The sequence below is a fragment of the Notolepis coatsorum genome (assembly GCF_963971535.1).
Source record: "Notolepis coatsorum genome assembly, chromosome: 9".
Classification (NCBI taxonomy): Eukaryota; Metazoa; Chordata; class Actinopteri; order Aulopiformes; family Paralepididae; genus Notolepis; species Notolepis coatsorum.
Window position 1 is genome coordinate 69,513,498 of NC_140173.1, and position 20,468 is coordinate 69,533,965.

At 44.9% G+C, this 20,468-nt stretch overlaps 1 protein-coding gene across 1 annotated transcript in view; it reads right to left on the reverse strand.

The window, feature by feature from the left end:
- Positions 1-19,339: 19,339 nt before the first annotated feature.
- The window catches only part of b3gat2 (beta-1,3-glucuronyltransferase 2 (glucuronosyltransferase S)), a gene marked incomplete at both ends in the record, with an annotated part of 133,420 nt that continues 132,291 nt past the window's right edge, over positions 19,340-20,468 (reverse strand). The window contains 1 exon segment of the mRNA XM_084321906.1: positions 19,340-19,444. Within this exon segment, the coding sequence (XP_084178032.1) occupies positions 19,340-19,444 (105 nt within the window).

Consider the following 20,468-nt stretch of genomic DNA (forward strand, 5'->3'; position numbering starts at 1 on the left):
AAGCGAAACCCAAATGACAATTCGGACAATAAGACGAGATTTGAAGACGATAAAGGGCGAGAATGTCTCATTCTCTATCGCAGCAAGCGGCCAGCCTGAGCGACGGTACCAGATTACAGACGCTTTCACCAGCCAAGAAATAGGACTGTCGCGGTACACATACCCCGTCGCCAAGCTGATGGAGAAATATGCACATCTGCGCAAGTTACCGATCCCGCTCATAGACAATGCTATGCCGACCCTGTTGATAGGCTCCGACCATGCAGACCTCATTGTCCCGATAGACCGGGTTCATACCGGACCCCGAGGCTGTCCTGCAGCAGTCGAGACCCGTTTGGGATGGAAAGCCTTTCAACCCAGGAAGAAGCCGAGGCTCTCCTGATTAAACTCCGCGCCTCATTGATCAAAGGCGGCTTTGATCTCAGGCAGTGGGCCAGCAGCGATCCGCAAGTACTGCGCAGCCTCTCCTCCGAGGACAAGGCAGCCAGCAGCGAGACCTGGATGGCTACAATCCCGGGAGAAGCCCAGGAGATGACCCTGGGATTGGTGTGGCGATTCAAAACAAATTCGCTTCACTACAGACACAAGCCCCTGACTACGGAGCAGGGAAGGCCGGCGGCGGCGCCGACCACCAGACGGAGTGTGTACACAACACTCGCCCGACAATATGACCCACTAGGATGTATTCTACCGTACACCACCAGGGCAAAAATGATTGTACGAGCATTGTGGGACAAGGACCAGGGCTGGGACGACCCCATTCCCGCACACCTTGCATCCACCTGGAGAGAGTGGGAGATGGAGCTCCACTCACTCCCAGGCGTTAATATGCGCCGAAGCTACTTCCCACCCACGGTGAGGCCAGAGACCTGTAAAATGGACTTACACGTCTTCAGTGACGCCTCAGAGGTCGCATACGGATCAGTAGCCTACTTGCGGGCCCAAGAAGAGGGGGGAGAGATCTACACAGCATTTGTCCTCGCCCGCTCGAGAATAGCCCCACGCAAGCAACAATCTATCCCACGCCTAGAGCTCTGCGCAGCCCTAGCCGGAGCGCACCTAGCCACGCTCATCCAACGTGAGCTCACCATACCGGTGTCTAGAACAATCCTGTGGTCAGATTCCACGACAGTACTCGCCTGGATCAAATCGGACTCATGCAAGTACAAAGTCTTCGTGGGAGTCAGAGTCACCGAGATTCAAGACTTAACCGAAGAGTTAACCGGAGAAACAGAGTGGCGCTACGTTGATACAAAACAGAACCCAGCTGACGTCATCACCCGGGGAATGCCCCTAGATGACCTCACCCGTCGCAATGTCTACAGTGACGGCCCAGCATTCCTAAAGCTCCCGGAAGGAGAGTGGCCCACGCCTATCCCGAGGGAAGCCAGTCAGGAGGAGGCTGAGAACAAGAAGCCTGTGTTCTGTGGATTGAGCACTGTTATCTCCGCAGACCCCAACATAGATGATTGCACTACCATAGAGAGTGCACAACAAAGGACATTCCTGCGGCACCACCCGGAGTGTAAGTCCCCCGCTGAAATGTCAGCAGCTAACTACGAGGAAGCAGAATTGCTTCTACTGCAGCGAGCCCAGAGAGACTCGTTCCCCGATGAATTGGCCTGTCTACAGGGAGGAAAGCCCGTCCCATCCGACAGCAGATTAATTCATCTGGCCCCCGAGAGCGACGCTCATACCCTCGTCAGAGTGGGTGGTCGCCTACGCAGAGCCCCCAATCTACCGGATGACATTAAATACCCGATCGTATTGGACAGCCGACACAAGGTCACAGAGCTGATTATAAAGAAATACGATGAGGATGTACATCACGCAGGAGCAGAAAGAGTCTTCGCGGAAATCAGACGTCGTTACTGGATCCTACAAGGAAGAGAGGCGGTACGACGCTTCCAGCGAACATGTCTAGACTGCCGCAAGTGGCGCGCGCAGCCCAGCATACCAAGGATGGCTGACCTTCCTCCATGTCGCCTCCGAATCGGTGACAAGCCATTCCACTCAACGGGTATGGACTGCTTTGGCCCGCTGCACATAAAGAAAGGAAGAAGAACCGAGAAGCGATTCACATCACGGAAAGGAAGACCGTCTACACTATTGTCCGATCATGGGACAAACTTCAAAGGCGGCGAAAGAGAGCTGAGAGAGAGCTTCCAAGCTATGGGCCCAGAACTTAAGACCCACCTCGCTCCAGCACAGATTGACTTCCAATTCAACCCCCCAAACGCACCCCACTTCGGTGGTACTTGGGAACGGGAAGTGCGTTCCATAAAGACAGCCCTGTACGCAGTACTTGGGGCCCAGACTGTGGCGGAAGAAGTCCTAATGACAGTCCTCACGGAGATTGAGGGAGTATTGAACTCTAAGCCCCTCGGCTACGTCTCCAGCGATGTGGCGGATATCGACCCAGTTACCCCCAACACACTCCTGATGGAGCGGCTAGATCCCGCGTTACCCCAGACAATGTACCGGCCTGAAGAAGCGAACGGCCGACGAATGTGGAGGTACAGCCAAGTATTAGCCGACAAGTTTTGGAGCAGTTTCCTACTGCACTACCTACCGTCTCTACAGACCCGCCAGAAGTGGGTAAAGGAGAGAGACAATTTGACAGAAGGAACAGTCGTCATGATTATTGATCAATCACTGCCCAGAGCTATGTGGCCGGCCGGCCGCGTAAGCAAAGTGATCACCGGTGCCGACGGCAAGGTCCGAGCAGCTGAAGTGCTTGTCCAGGGTCGCACTTACACCCGTCCTGTGGCGAGGCTCATAGAACTGCCCCGACTCCCAGACACAATCGATGATGACCATGACCCTATAACCCTATGACTTTGTGAAGTTGACTGACCCCTACAGCAAACCCTTATGTGTAAATAGACAACGCGATTAATCTGTCTCTGCTTAACTGATTAGGTCTGGGACCAATCAGGGGGTGGCTGTTGTGAAGGGCCAGATTAAACCGAATATATATATTTATTATATATATATATTTAATTGTATTTGTATATTCTCTAATATTCCCTGATATCCCTTGTATATTCCTTGTACAATATGCATTGAATATCCATTCTAGCCTACTGAACATCCCATAATAGTCTCCATTCTACTATTGGTCGAGACCTTGGTGCCAGGCTGCCATACCCCCCAGACCCAGTTCAAACGTACCGCTCAACATGTACGAACAAGTCCTAGTTCCGCGTAGGAATCTGGCTACCGCACCACTAACGGTACTATTTGTTCATAGTGCGTATATATACTGCGCTACTAAAGTAGGACTTCCTTTTCAGTCCAGTTTCTTACCCTCCAATAGAGTCACAGACGTAAAGCCTCCCCGCGACGCCACGTGTGGGAGTAAGGCCAAGTTCGGCCTACCATCGGTATTGAGACATCGTGTATATTAATATTTGAATAGTCATATTTGGCACTATATCGTCGAGTTGGACGTAGTCTATTAAGCTAATAATAGTCTGTTAATATATAGTGCTTCGTACGGTGAGAATACTACCGTAGTCAGTACCCCATCGTTTCGGGCAGAGAACTGGCTGCTTATCCAGGATGGTCGACCCCATGTGAGGCTGCACCCGAGGAGCCCCAGAGCCGACGAGCGAGTGGACCTGTATACCGGATTATTCTACCGACGACAGCCCGCCTTCCCAGGCACGGATTATGCTTTGTGTACAGTGATTATTCCATGGATAAAGACCCCCGACACTGCCGTGTGTTGGAACCCCCCCCCCTGGAGAGGACGCAAGGTGAGGAGACGCTCTGCAAGACGAGGTCGCTTCACGTCTCTCCCCCGTGGACCGGAGAGAGCCGGCTCACAGAGAGTCCACCTGCTTTCATCTGTGGTCCAAGGATCGCTGGCGCACCGAGCTGCACAACTGTGGGTTCACCCAGGATACCCTTGGCCGGACGAGGCAGCCAGACTCTACCCCCCCCCCCCCCCCCCTCCTACTCCTGTTGTCTTACAAGCGACCGGATTAACCCCCCTAGTGTATCCAGTCTCATAATCATTAAAGTATCATTGCTGTTATTCCTTAACTATTCCAGGTCGTATATTTACCACCTGCGCCATCAGAGATTGGACATTCTCTATTGATATACCGACGAATACTCTTTGCCATAAAAGTGCATACTATTTCAATTCATAAATGTAATTAAGTGATTAAGTGCTTGCTCTACACACCATTGCTGTGTAGTAATAAATACATACTTCGACTTCGTACATTTGTGTTGGATCCGTTTCATCTACGTGACAGTGTTCATCATAATATATTTATGCCGAGTACTGGGTGGCCGAATATTAAGTACAAAGGTAGTGGTAGTAAGTATCATATCTAGTAATACAGTCAGGGAATTGTACCCCTCAGTTACAGTACATATATAAGCCGCACTGGACTATAAGCCGCAGGTGTTTTAATGTTTAATTACCATATGTAATTACCATTGGGACACAATACTGTCGGACAAATAACAAGAATTAACTCATTTACAAGTTGTATTAAGTTTAGCAAATAAGGGAACAGATAAATAACATTTCAATGCAGTCAAAAAAGCAATATTTTGATTTTAACATTTTCGGGTTTGGTCACGTCGAGTCACATATAAGCCGCACCGTTATATAAGCTGCAGGGTCGAAAAATGGGGGAAAAAGCCGCGGCTTATAGTCCGAAAAGTACGGTACTGTACTTCGGAATTCCCCTAGGATCCCTCTCATCAATGTCTCATCAGCATGCTAGTGAGGGAGACTGGTCTTAGGAGGGACAGCCCGCAAGCTATAGATATACACAGATATATACAGATATATATATATATATACAGGTACAATACAGGCACATACAATAAACATACTTAATCATGTTTAAGCTTAATCATCTCCCCTTGTGTTTTAAACACACGTATGGCATCGTACAGCGACCCTCGGTAGTGTGATAGTAAAGGGTTAAAGGGGAACTCCAACATTTTGGGAAATTAGCTTATTTAACATCTTCCCTGGAGTTAGACAAGAAGATACATACCTTTTTTGTCTCTGTGCGTGCATTTAGCTTTGGGAATAGACGCTCTGTTAGCATAGCTTAGCTTCATCACTGGAAGTGAGGCAGATCCGTAGCCTTACAGTGCCTTACAGTGTATTGCAAGGTCTGACATTGACCAAACTTGATATGCATGACCTTGGTGGGCTCTAGGTCAACTCCTGAAAAGGGGGTCAATGTCAGACTTTGCAATCAAAAGTTAGGGGGCTAATAACCCTTGCCATAATTTCAGTGCGCCCCCTAACTTTTGATTGCAAGGTCTGACATTGACCCCCTCGGCTTCCCTCATGTTAAGGGGGGCCGGGGGGGACAAAAAGCCCCAGACAGTTTACTAATGATATATATATATATATGGAGACATTATTAATGTCATTAACATTACGTTATCAAACATAGTATACAAATTAATATTACTATTTATTTAACTGACGACGAGTGAAAGACGTGATTTATTAAATCTGTTTTGATCAGACGCCGATGTCAACGTCACTCTCCCCACCCTCTCACATTAGCAGGTGAGCAGCTCACCAGCATTTGATGGCATTTTGAAGACAGACAAGATGGAGCGTTTTTTTATCAAACTATAAAAACACGAAGTAAAAGAGTCTGAGAAGCAGATTCCCCAGGTCCTCAAATAAAAAAATGTAAAGCGGAGTACTAGGGATGCACCGAATGGGAAATTCTTGGCCGAAACCGATACCGAAAATAGGAAACAGTTGGCCGAAAACCGAATGCCGAAAGGCCGAAAATGATTCATAGAATAGAATTTTTTTTTACCAATGTTGTTCAGCTACCTGATTATGAAAAAATATATGATTATGGCAAAACTTTACTTAAATAATCACTATTATGGGTCTTTTTGTATCACAAACGGTACCGTATTTGCAAATCTGGTATGTCATAAATGTATAGATGTAGCAGTACTGTCTATCTGTATGTCATATATGTCCTGATGAATTGAAAATGGGGGACCCTGATGTAAAAAGTATTTCTCTGGTCTGCATTCCCTTAACAATTGTGTGTATTGAGCTGTACTGTATTGTACCCATTCTGCAATCTGTTAATAAAGTTTTCAATCAATCAATCAGAGAGAGAGAGAGAGAGAGAGATCTGTGCTCTACTGAGCGCACCTTTCTAGTCACCAGATGAATGCGCTCTCTTGACTTTGGCACAGTAGACGCCCGACAGCGTCAATGTGAGAAACACAATCCCTCTCGCTCTGAATAATATGCATATTAGATCACTCGTGATTAACCGCGACGGGCATAGTAAATAAGGATATAAACTATAAAGCATGTTAAAGACGCATTTATTGGACTCGTTGCACGCAGAGTTTACAGCGCGCCTCCCGAGTCCCAAGAGGAGTTATCACACAGGCTGCAGAATGCAGGACTGAAGAGCTCACGTTTGCGCATGTAATGACTGAATCCGCGTTTTGATGACATCATCACAACAACACGCGTTAGGTTACAGCTGGTGGTTTCTGTTTCGGTGATATATTTTCGGTGAAAAAACTCTTTCGGCCGAAAGCCGAAAGGCAATTTTTTCGGTGGCCGAAATTTCGGTGCATCCCTACGGAGTATGATGGAGTCGTGGGGATTAGACTGGGTAGGGGTTGAGGAGGATGCTACCGGTCAACATATCATTTATTGCAAAGCTTGTTGTGAGACTCCGGCTGCAAACACGGCTAGTGTTCGAGGAGCTTGTGTGGATCTTTTTGTCCGCGGGACAAATGTGGATGTAAGGATGTTTAATAACCGTTTATCATAAAAATTCAGTGCCCACGAAATACAAAAAAAAGCCCCCGAAAATCAATTAAGGGGGGCAAAAAAAGCCCTTGAATTTTTTTTTAATTTTCTAACCCTGGTATGTAAGTATACTAAGTATTGATTATACTTTCTAGTTTATTTAACATGTGCACTCAACATATACTGATAATTTTAGTTATACGTTTATACACACAGTGAAATAACGTAGTGTAGGCACAAAGCTTAACTGTCCTTGTAAGAGCTCCTCATTCTGCCCTTTGGAATGTGCCCTGCAGTAGATGGGACCTGTCCGGGGGAGAGAGGCACAAGGAGCAGACAACTTGTACTGCTGTGATGGGAAGGCCATGACAAACAATATACAAGATATATACACATTCTTTAATCATATCATCAACGGTGAAAGATAGTAGGCACAGAGGTCACTGTCCTAATAACGTCTGTGAGGGGGAACGGGATGGCAAATGCTGGGTCACGCTGGCTGTGACTATCAACACTCGTTTTTTTTAAAAGGACATAGGAAAATAAACGTAAAAGAGGGAGGGTGGTAGGTCAGACTCGTTAGTTAGTGTGTATCCCGGTACAAAGTTACCAGTGACCATCTCTGCATGAACACATCTTTTTTCAGTTGCAATTGTGCAGTCATTTCTTCCATTGTATATATCTGTCTCAATCTCTTGGTCCATTGTTTGACTGTAGGTGGTTGATTTTGTAACCATGCCATAGTTATAGGCGGTCGGGTGGCGTAGCGGAGATTACGCTTGTCACCAATGCAAGAGGCTGCGGTCTCGACTCCTGGAGTCGGCATTGCCCTGCGGCTTGGGCCGGTCGTCATACTAACTTGTTTGGCTGAGTTAGGGGGAGGGAAGTCGTGGGTGGTAATCAGTGATGCCAGTAACGCGTTACTAAGTAACGCGTTATTGTAATCTGATTACTTTTCCCCGAAAATAGTAATCTAACGCGTTAATCTTTAAAAACCAGTAATCTGATTGCAGTTACTTGTCCAAGTGGCTGTGCGTTACTATTTCGTTACTATCTCATCATAAATTCATAATGCAGGCGGAATGCAGTATTTTATTTCGTTTTCGACAGTCAAAAATACATTTTGAGCTGTTTTTCTTATTTGGGAGTGACGTGGTGTGGCAGTGGTGTGGCGGAGAAAAAGGGGATACAAAAAAAAAACATGCCATAGTTATCATTTTCCTTGCTGTTAACACATTCCCGGCCAATCACATATATATACGTTATTGGGAGCCAGCGGTTAACGGCCAAAAACGTATATTTTAACACGTTTTTTCTTTTATTCGCTTTTAATATCCTATTCAATGTCACAGAGCTGTATTTAGCCTGGAAAAGGCATATTGGGACTCCGAAGGTGCAGTACTGGCCAGAACCTGGTAGTGGCGCTGTCTTGAGAATGCAGTAACCCCTGTTGCAGACCGGGTGCCACACTGAAACCGCCCCGGGCGGACTTTTCTACTAACATGAACCTATGGCTTCACCGGATCGCATTGAATAGCCCTCGGGACCCCTGACTCACCACGTTGTGTTGGGTTATATCATGGGCCAAATGGACATATGATCTACCAGATGGCAATCAAATAATTGGAATATTCTTTTTGGAATCCGACCGGCCACAGGTAAGGACAATTTAACGTCAATTTCAGCTTGATCGTGCAAGGATTTCATAGCCATCCCCCTGATCAGCGTATGTTGTGGTAATAACAAATGCCGTTATTGGCAATCAATTAATCAGAACCCCCCCCCTGCATGCATTCATGATGGAACATAATACCGATCATATGCATTTGGATTTTCAACTATAGCTTATGTATGGCCGAAACGCCAATGGATTTAACGTTTAACGTCATGCCTTATAAATAGCCTCACAGGAATTAGCCCTGATCATTCCGAAATAACACTCATATTCACCACGGTATAAAACGGGAACGTATTGATGGAAAAATGATGTCTTTTTTGCATCTTGAACGGAAGGTTAATACTGTCAAATGACCATGATATTGTATCCCTAGCTATAATATAAAATATAGATTTAGCTCTCTCTTTTGTTGTTCACAAAAAATGCACAGTGAAAGTTTGTAATGGAAAGCTGCCGTTCCAGCCACAGTCCAGCCACATTCCAATGGCCCCGAATGTGTTAACAGTAACACTCTCAAGATGTACAACGTATCCCCATAGTATGTGCCTTTCAGTATACATCCCAAGATATAGTACGATGGATTCAGAGGTAAGTCAAGATCTAGAATGATTTTAATCTCATTTTTGATATTCACCCAAAATGTCTGCAATTTTGGACAGTCCCAGAAAATATGTGTATGATCTCCAATCATTCCATATCCTCTCCAACATAGTGGTGAGGACCCACCAGCAAATCCGGAGAGAACTTGAGTCCTAAAGTACCTGACCTTGACTTTCCAGTCAAACTCCTTCCACATAGGGCTATTTGTGATCTTATGATTGCTTGAATGACTGTCCTCCCATTCTTCATTTTCTATGATCACATTAGCTTCCAACTCCCATTTTTCTTTAATATAGGCGGTATCTCCTGGATCATCTAGTTCTATATATTCTATATCTGCTTTCTTTCCATCAAGTTTTTTTCCCATTGTGTTAATAAAGTACCGCTCCACGTTTGTTGGCGGTCTCTTAATTGCTTCCACTCACTGTGAGTCATTACATAATGCCTTATTTGAAAGTATCTAAACATGTCTTTCGAAGGCAAATCAAAACATTGCTGTAGCTGTGCAAACGATTTCAAACAGTCTCCTTCCATTAATTGATTGATAGTAACCAGGCCCAAGTCCGCCCACTTTTTAAAACCCCCATCGCCCATAGCTGGACGGAACTCTGTATTATCTGCTATTGGCATGGCTTTGAACTTGAGTTGAATTTGAACTTGTGTACTCACATTTCTCTTTAGTGGTTGCCAAATTCCATTATTCCAGCATAGAGGTATGGGCTGGGAAACACTGCGGTTCCATAGCCAGGAAGTCGTATGTAGTACAGAAAGAAAACATTAAAATCCCCCCCACCCCCCCCCGGTGTATCGTTGGAAGCGGACACTCGTTGGCTACAACGCTGACCAATAATTTTCGCCATTAGCGGTGATTGGTTAGTCCTTGAGCGTATACAGCCTGTAAAAAGACGCTCGCCTGACATTTTTGTTTGTCGAGTGAGGTGGCGCTCAAAAGGCGGCAAATTACATCAACGGTATATTACATGATCACCGCGAAATGCAGCCCTGAGCCGGTAGACGCTCGCAAAGTGCCACGACGTGCGTGCGTCCGAATTCGGGCCGCTGTGTGGTAAGAGGTTAATGGTGTGGGTTCTTTTATAATAATTGTATGTATTATTTAACTTCTCACAATCGCTTTCTTGTCCCATTCCATCCCTAATTCTACCCCTGTGTCTCATCCTGCGGCTGCTCGCCACAAGGCTAATTAATTCCTCTGTATTTCAGACCGGTCCCGACTCAGTTCACTCAGGCTTCCCCTCGCTTTTTAGCTTCGGATGAGCGCGCCGGGGTGATTAATGGCGGCATAATGGATTTGTCTTGCAGGAGAGAAAAAAACTAGGTGTAATTCTTAGATGTGAAATGGGTGGAAAAGCAATTAAAACGTTGAGTAATCGATTGGAGGCGATGCGTTGAACTGGGCGGAGGCTGTGGAGAACATGCCAGTTTCAATACAGAGGTACAGCTGCTCTCCACAGGGAGGTCTGCAGGCCCGCTTCAATACAGGGGTACAGCTGGACTGCTCAACACAGGGAGGTCTGCAGGCCCGCTTCGCCGGTGGCCATTTTGACATGTCATCGCAGGGTAAACACAGGTGTAATTGATAACATGAATTAGTCCCGTTCCGTTTGGGTTGTGTCCCAGCCGTTCCAAAATACACTTTAAACACCTATGCACAGGAAATCAGTTGAAGACGATCTCTGGTGACGGTGAGCAGTCAAAATAAATTTTTTAACACATTTACATTTACATTTAGTCATTTAGCTGAACACTTTTTATCCAAAGCGACTTACAAGTTCTGTACGACGGTCAGCAGGAAGGGTACAACTCTTTCAGCTGAGTAACAATGATCATCAAACAGTGCTGAAACTTGGGTATTGCAGTGTTGAGTGCATAGTAGTAAAGAGACATATTACTATAGTAGGAAGAGTGCATGATAGTATAAGACAGTAAGAAGGTTAGCGGCTTTATTTTGTTAGTTTTTTTTCAGATATTGATTATTTGTGTTTTTAGTCGACGGCTAGATTGGGTAGTGGGAAGTTCGTTCCACCATTGTGGAGCGAGGAACGAGAATAGGCGGCTTCTCCTTGATGACCCTCCCGGAGTTCGGATAGGAGTGGGTCTGAGGCGGCCGGAGGATGTAGAGCGGAGGGGTCTTGAGGGTGTGAAGTTAGAGACCATTGACCGGAGGTAGGCGGGAGCCGCTCCCTCTGCCGCGCGATATGCCAGGTCGAGGGCCTTGAAGTGGATTCGTGCAGCGATGGGGAGCCAGTGTAACAGTGTAGTATTGTAATATTTGCTTGCTTCACTCCCCGCTGCATAACCTTGACGTTCTAGAATTGACCCACATCTGAAGACAGGAGGTTATTATGGGCTGCATCGGCCCTTCATTTACATTAATGTAACCCAGATAGAAGACTTAGACACTCTTGCCCCCAATTATTTATTTATTTATAATTAGTTTTACATGTTTTACCAGCCTATTAATCAGTACATATATGGTGTGAAATAGATGTCCTCAAAATAGATCTCTCAGTTGGAGTTCTTAATTGGATCCTTTCAATCGATCTCTGAACATAATCGAAATGGTCATTAAAACATGCACATATACGCATACACCCAGCCAACCAAATCTATTGCCTTGGCGCGCACGCACACACACACACACACACACACACACACACACACACACACACACACACACACACACACACACACACACACACACACACACACACACACACACACACACACACACACACACATACACACATCACCCACACACACACACACACACACACACACATACACATACACACATCACCCAAGAAAACAGTAAAATACGATTTAAAATTGTATTAAAACAGCATCTTTTGACAAGGGATAATATCAACAAAGTTAAATATTGGGACTATGCATTGCAATAACATAATTATGTATCAACATCAATTTAGTTAGATGTTAAATTAGGCGTGTATGAACAAAAGTGTGGACATAAACTCCTCAAATAAAATTTGGAAACGTTATTTTTCTGTCGATTATTCCTCCCCTTTAACACATTGGGTGCCAACAACGAGAGATCTCGTTATTGGCCGCCATGCGTTGGTTGCCAATAATGAGATTTCTCGTTATTTAATCGTTATTTCTTAGCGATATCCATTAATTTGTCATCCGTCCAGCCTGACGTTATCATTGGGAATGGCTCTGAGCTCGAAAAGGGCAAATACCGCCCCCTATCGTCTCCCGGATGGTAATGCACATCATTGGATTGGATTGAGTGAAAAAGTGCATCTGAGAAAAACTCCGGACCAGGGTTTTCCTATCTCTGGCAAGCAGTGTTGTGTTACCAGATTCACGGGCGAGGCTGGAAGCAGCTTGGATTATGCGTTTCGGACTATAAAGTTGGATCAATAAACGCGATCAATATTTGGAATGACGATCAGGAATTAGTCTCATCTTTTTTCAGAACATCTGATCTGAGGTAAGGAATCTATGTTACCAGTTTTGGGTTAATCAGAGTTGTTGTTCACAGATTTCACAACGTGTGTGTGTGTGGCGTTAGGCGCTGAGCGCGGCACGAATAAATTATTTTTCAGCCCGCTTTTGTATCGTGCATAAGAACACAAATACTCTCGATAATCTAGCATTTATTTGAAAACGATTCATGAATCAGCCGGAAAATGACAACGTGTTTTGTGTATTCCAGTAAATGGCTATTTTCGCGGAATTTCTCTGAAATTACTCGAACTCTCCGAAACTATACTCATATTCAAAACGGTATAAAACGGAAATGTACTGATGAGAAAACTATCCGTTTCGTACATGTTGACTGCAAGCAAGTCATTGATAAGCGACGGGTGTATTAGACACATAGCCATAATTTAAGATATAGTTTATGCGTTCGCAAAATGTGCTCGTCCTCCCATTGATTAACGTGGTGGCATCCAAGCGATAAATCGTGATATCCGACTGGCAACCAATGTGTTAATAATACCAATTGGTATTGTATTTTATATCGTTGGAAAGCCTGATTAGTCAACTTTATAACGAGGTACAACTTGTAAGGAGCATGCATTCGTGGAATGAGCAACACAGCTAACCGTGTGGGTAGCAGCCCAAAATAATTTGCCAAAATCCCCTGCAATATTCTTCTGTTGGTATTCACTCTTGTTTTGCGTTGCTTGGTGGATTGGATGATTGCACTCTCACACAGTAATAGGGAAGAAACAACACATATTGGCCACTTTTACACTTTATTCATTTTACACTGTCAGGGACCTCAGTAGCGTGGTGAAGATCTATACACAGCTTGGCACCTCCTCCTCATGCTGGTCACCAGCCTGGTCACACACTGCTGTGGGATGGCATCCCATTCCTCAACCAGGATTTGCCGCAAGTCAGCCAACATGGTTGCGTTGGTCACTCTGGCACGTACAGCATTCCCAAGCTGATCCAATCCACCAAGCAACTCAAAACGAGAGTGAATACCAACAGAAGTAATGAATTAACTACTAATTAATTTGATTAATTAATTAATAAATAAATAAAAGTTGTACGGAAAACAATCAATACAAAACAATATCATACATGTATTCTGTATTTAAATTACATCCCTCTTGTGCTTCTGTAAAGTTTCGGAAACTCGACTCGAGCTAGTTGGGCTGAGTTCTCGTATACAGGCTGGGGATGAGAGTAGCCCCTCCTCCATACAGGCTGGGGATGAGAGTAGCCCCAACCCCATACATGAGAGTAGCCCCTCCTCCATACAGGCTGGGGATGAGAGTAGCCCCTCCCCCATACAGGCTGGGGATGAGAGTAATAATATAAACTTTTTTTTTTATCAAATATTTTTATTTTATTTAATTTTTTCCAACATGAAACAAAACATATCACACTACAACAACAACAATACATAAAAAGACTTCCCAAGACAATAACTCAACACCACATGACAAGACAACAACTGATACAACTGTACAGTGATCATCCTACATTAGTGGTGCGGCATAGCTCAACATATCAAACCAATTGTTCATTTTGTGATAAAAGCACCAAATTTGGCAGATGTGTTGATAGATATATTGGAAACAAAACTGGATATTGGGGCATTACAAAATGGCAGGCATTTTTCAAAATGGCCACCAGTGCTTAGTCAAACTTTCTTATCCCATTGGATTTGCATGCAATAATGGATATAATCTAGATCCCACTAACCCTGAGAACCAAATAAAATACTCACCATTCTAAGGAAATATAAAAAAAAAAGTACAAAAAAAGAAATATTACAATATTTTTATATATACCTTTTTTTTTTTTTTTTTTTTACCACATGGTGGCGCTGGCGCATTATCACTGTGGCGCTGTGCCCCTATACCATTGTTTAGGGTCACCCTTTCCTTATTGCTGCTATTTCCAGCTGGACACATGATATGTCGCCCACCTTTTTCCCAGTCTGTTTACGGAGGAGATACAGGTAGGTTACATTCTTTTGTTTCTGACAAGTTGTGAATGAATACAAGATAAGATAGATTTTCGTGTTTCTTCACTGTATTGCAGATTATTGTGAGTAGCGCTGTATTTTGTGAGTTTATTCATCTACATTTTTACAGATGCTATGCTTATTTTATTAGCTCAGCTAGCTACTGTAGCTAGCTATCAACGTTTACACTTTGTTCCTATTGAAATTAAGTAGTTGTAGAAGTAGAGTATTAATACTATTAGAAGTATTAACTTACTATACTGTAGAAAGAAGTCTTAATTTTGTCATGCAGCACACTCAACACACACATATAGGATGAAGGAACACACTGAATAGGTGTTTTAGGCTAGCCATATTTTCAGAAAATTCACCTAAAAGTACATACCCAAGTAAATGGAAGATTGCTCCACTTCTACAAGGCCCATTTACATGTTCTTGGTATCTAGGGACATCTATGGATCTCAGGGAATGTATTCCCAGTGGCAGAAATATTGTGTCTGTTACTATGCTTGAGTAAATTGTAATGAATCAAAGGAGAATATACATTTTTTTATATTTCATTTTTTTTTAAATCTTTGACGGTGAATAACACCATGCTAACATTGACCAGATGTGAATAATTGCCACTGAACTCATTCAGCACCTTTTTGAGATCAAGTGTACAAAAGATCCAAGCTAATTAATAAAGGGCAGATGATTTACAGGGTTTCTGTACATACAGTACTGAATTTTGCCATCCGGACACATTTTAAATATGAATATAGAATATTAGGCCTATAAATTACCTTATTATGGCCAAGTCATACATCTACTGTATGTATCGGGCCAAATCTCCTCTTTCAAATGGAGTTAAATCTGAGGGCAGCAAATACTGTGAATGAAATCTACTGTAAAATCATTGATTTCTTGGCCCGGTACATGGCCCCATCGGGCTTAAGGGTTTAAGAGGTTAATAGTAATAGAGTATTAGTACTATAGTACTAGTTCTACAATTTATTAGTTCTAAAATATAAGATGTTCTTTTTGACTAATGTTGTACTGAATCTGTGATGTTTGTATTATTGCAGGTCACATAATAATCAAGATAGTGGTGATGGTGGTGACTAATTGACCATGTCAAAAAAAATTCTGCTAAAAGACACAGGGTGTCCAACACCCTCAACATCTTATAATTCACAGCCTGCAAACAAGATCAACTGGTCACTGTGTGTCCTCTGCCAACAAGACCATAATGAGACACTGACCAACCCAATGCTTACGAAGAGGAAGGATGCTGGGAGCGCATACGCGTTGTTAGCTGACAGTCTCCTGAAAATGAGTGAACTGAATGAACTACATAGAAATATACAGATAGAGAAACTAGATGAAGGTGAGGGGCTTGAAGCTGCTCTGGTTGTCAACAATGCTCGGTGGCATCAATCGTGCAGGCTGGGCTTCAACAAGACAATGATTCAACGGGCCGAGAAGAGAGCTCTGAATAAGTCTACCAGTACAGACAACGATGAAACCATTGCAGGCAAAACCAAACGCACCAGGAGTAGTACTTCTATCACTGAGAAACCAGCACAGGAAGCACACTGTTTTTTCTGTTGCAAGCCAGCTGGCACTGAGGGTTTACATGAGGCAGCAACATTTCAGATAGACAACCGAGTTCGGACATGTGCAGAGCTCTTACAGGACACAGAACTGCTGGCTCGACTTAGTCCAGGAGATATGGTTGCACTTGATTCAAAATATCACCGCAAATGCTTAGTGGGCCTCTACAACCGTGCCAGAAAACACAAAACTCAAGAAATGCAGGGAGCCAACAATGAAAAAGTGCTATCAGGAATCGCTTTTGCTGAAGTCGTCATGTACATCGAGGAAGCATGCCTTGATGACAGCACTGCACCAGTCTTCAAGCTGGCTGATCTGGCTCACCTATACAAATTGAGAATGGAGCAGCTTGGCATTAAGCTTGATGCTAGAGTGAACACTACAAGATTGAAGGAAAGACTCTTGGCTCAGATCCCAGATCTGCAAGCTCAGACCCAGGGGCGGGATGTCCTTCTCACATTCTCTGATAACATTGGTGCAGCCCTGACAAAGGCATGTGAATGGGACAGTTACAGTGATGCTGTGCACCTGACTCAGGCTGCAAGAATTGTCCGTAGACACATGTTTGATGAGCAGAAACCCTTCACAGGTTTCCAAGAAGGCTGCCAAAGAAACTCTGTGCCAAACCTACTGCTGGCTCTGGTAAACATGGTCCTTGAAGGTCCAAGCATCAGAGACCAGAGTGAGTATCCAGCTACTTCAGCAGCCCTAACCCTCGCACAGCTGCTAAAGTTTAACAGCGTCAAGCACAGACGGCTTGAAGTACCCACAACATTTGCCAGCGTCAGACACAGCATTGCTCAGGAAACACCTTTACCGATGTATATAGGCCTGATGGTCCATGCCCAAACCAGGAAAAGGGAACTTGTAGACCGGCTTTCACATGTGGGGGTCAGTATCACGTATGACCGTGTGCTTCGTCTGTCAGCCCAGCTAGGAGAAACTGCCATCCAGCAGTTCCATAAGGAACATGTAGTCTGCCCTGCTAAGATGTGTGGTGACGTCTTCACAACTGCTGCAGTTGATACTATTGACCATAACCCTAGCTCAACTACCTCAAAGGAGTCCTTTCATGGCACAGGTATTTCACTCCTTCAACACCCTACATTTGCAGGTCAAGGAGTTGACCGCAGCATTGTGATTGTTGGAGGGTGTGGAAGCCAAAAGACAGTAGGCCATTTGCCAAGCTACTACACAGAAGTCCCACCAGTTGTCCGTAGCACCACAAAGGCACCTGTACTACCTAGCACTGTGGCATATCTGATCAGGGGAAACTCTGACCATAACATCAAGGAAGAGTACTGCTGGCTAGAAAATGTGCGGAAGAGTCTTGCAAGTGATGAACAGAACTCTGTGAATCAGATTGTGGACAACATGTCCTGGGCTGCATACCATGCAAGTCAACAGCTTGCTGGAAGAAAAGTAATCTGCCCAAGTGCCCTACTACCCCTGTTCCACGAGAGTGCCCACACAGTGGCAATGATCAAACACTCCATGGATGTAGTCAGAAATGCAGTTCAACATCTGAATTCTGGGCAGACACCAGTAGTAACATTTGATCAACCCCTCTATGCTATTGCCAAGCAGATTCAGTGGAAGTGGCCAGAGATGTATGGGGAAGACAAATTTGTTGTGATGTTTGGCGGCCTGCATAAAAAGATAGCAGCTCTGAAGACCCTGGGTGATTGGTTGAAAGGCAGTGGCTGGGTTGAGGCACTGGTACAAGCAGAGATCACAACAGCAGGCACTGCTGACTCCTTCTTGCGTGCAGCACATGTTGCTCGCACCAGACGTGCCCACCAAGTCACAGTGGCTGCACTATATGTCCTGCAGTATCGGGCCTACAATAACCGTAATACAGATACAGAAGATGCACTTTTGGGGTTTGATGAATGGTGCTCAAGGAGGGAGGAGAGCTGCCCTCAATTCCAGTACTGGGCAACAGTCATGGCATTGGAGCTGTGTGTATTGGTCTATGTGAGATCCCTGCGGCAGTCCTCCTTCAGCATGTACCTCGATGCTCTGACAGAACTCGTCCCCTGGTTTCCTCGCTCTGGACCATACAAACTATGCCCGCTGGATCCCAGTTCATCTTCGTGACATGACTGAACTACCAATAAGACATCCAGATGTTGCCAGAGAATTTAATGTTGGCAATTTCACCATTCAGAAGACCAATCGGGTCTTCTCGGCAATCCCCATTGATCAAGCACATGAGCAAAATAATGCTTGCATCAAGAGTGATGGAGGGGCGGTAGGTCTTACAGACAACCCTAGTGCCCTCCGACGGTGGATGGTAGCTGGTCCTGAGGTTACAGCGCTGATTGAGGACTTTGAAGATGCTCACCAGCTCATGGGAAGACAAGATGGGGTGCTCCACCATGATCAGACAGCAAGTGTGCAGAAAGCATTTCGAAAAGATGTCTGCTCACTCGTCAATGTAATGGAAGAACTGGGCAACCCATTCGAAGAGGAGAGTGAAGACCTGCTTGTCCTTTACAGCAAAGAGATTGCAGATCCATCTGCAGTGGAGACTGTTAAGAACGCACAGAAGATTGGCCAACACCAGTTCCAAGCATTCACAAAGGAATGTCTTGTGGAGAGAACAAAACCCATTGATGACACAATCCACCGCAACCGGTTGAAACCGTTTGTTGGCTCAACGCCAAAGACAACAAGTAAGGAGAAGCAGCAGCTGACATCAATGAAAAGTGATGTTGAGTTGTTTTCACGACTCTACATTAGCTGTCAAACAAGAGATGGAAACCTGGAAGACTTCTTCCAGCATGAGAACCAAGCATGGCCACCAGCACTCTCTGATGGAGGAAGATTACGACTTGGGACCAAGAGTGACCTTCTGAAATGCCTGGAGGACCTATCTCCAGCTCAGACTAAAGCCCATGATGCTACCTGTGTAGTTCTTGATGGAGCTGCCATCATTCAGATGATGAAGCCAGCAGGTGCCAAGACATTTGATGAATATGCCCAGCAGGTTTTCATTCCATATATCTATTCTCAGCTGCGCAGTGTGTCACGTGTGGACCTTGTCTGGGATAGTTACAAGGATGACTCCCTGAAAGGCACAGCAAGAGCCAAGCGTGGAAAGGGTGTAAGGAGACGTGTGGTTGGGAAGGCTGTCATACCAGGAAACTGGCAGAACTTTCTGCGGGTTGAGAGTAACAAGACAGAACTATTCAGCTTCCTATCCAAGGTCCTCCTTCAGGTATTCAGTGAGGAAGACAAGGAGGTTGTCCTCACTGATGGGGTGGGGGTGCTCAGCACACAGCCACTGCAGGATCTCCACACCCTGGCCCCATGCAGCCATGAAGAAGCAGATAGTCGAATGCTACTGCATGTATCACACGCTGCACTGCATGGCCACCACCAATTGCTTATTTGCACTGTTGACACTGATGTTGTGGTCTTGGCTGTGTTTGCCATAACACAACTACCAGCTGGATGTGAACTGTGGCTAGCATTCGGAACTGGCAAGAGCTTTCGCTACTTGGCAGCCCACCAAATAGCTGCGTGCCTCGGACCAGAGATGTCATGTGCCCTTCCAATGTTCCATGCTTTGACAGGCTGTGACACTGTATCCAGTTTTGCTGGACACGGAAAGAAGGCAGCATGGTCAACATGGAAGTCACTGCCGGACCTGACAGATGCACTACTGATGCTGGCAAATGGACCAAAGGACATCCCAGATTATGCAATGAACATTATTGAGAGGTTTGTCATACTTCTATTTGACAGAACCTGCACCTGCACCAAGGTGGACCAGGCAAGAAGGAAACTCTTTCCACGTAAAAGCTTGGCACAGAAAATTCTGCCTACCCGAGCTGCTCTGGTGGAGCACGTGGAGAGAGCAGTCTACCAGGGTGGTTACATCTGGGGGAAGACACTGCTTCCAGACCCTGTGCTGCCATCACCAATTGACTGGGGGTGGGTGAAGACAGAAGGAATGTATGAGCCCCACTGGACGACATTGCCACAAGCATCACAATCCTGCCATGAGCTGATCTCTTGTGGCTGCAAGAGTGGTTGCAAAAAGTGCTGCAGGTACTTTTGAAACAGCACTGTGCAATACTACACCTACTGTAGACCTCAGTATATTTTTACTGTATTTATTTACTGTATATTTTATTCCATTTTTATTCTATTTTATTCTACTCTTATCTTAGGCAATTTGATTTGTTTTGTTATTCTTATTCGTGACCTGTTCTGTCTAAATGTTTAATGTTGAGCGATTTGCAGTGTCAAATTTCCCTCAGGATAATACAAGTATTTCTATTCTATTCTATAGGTGCAAGAAGGCTGCACTTCAGTGCACA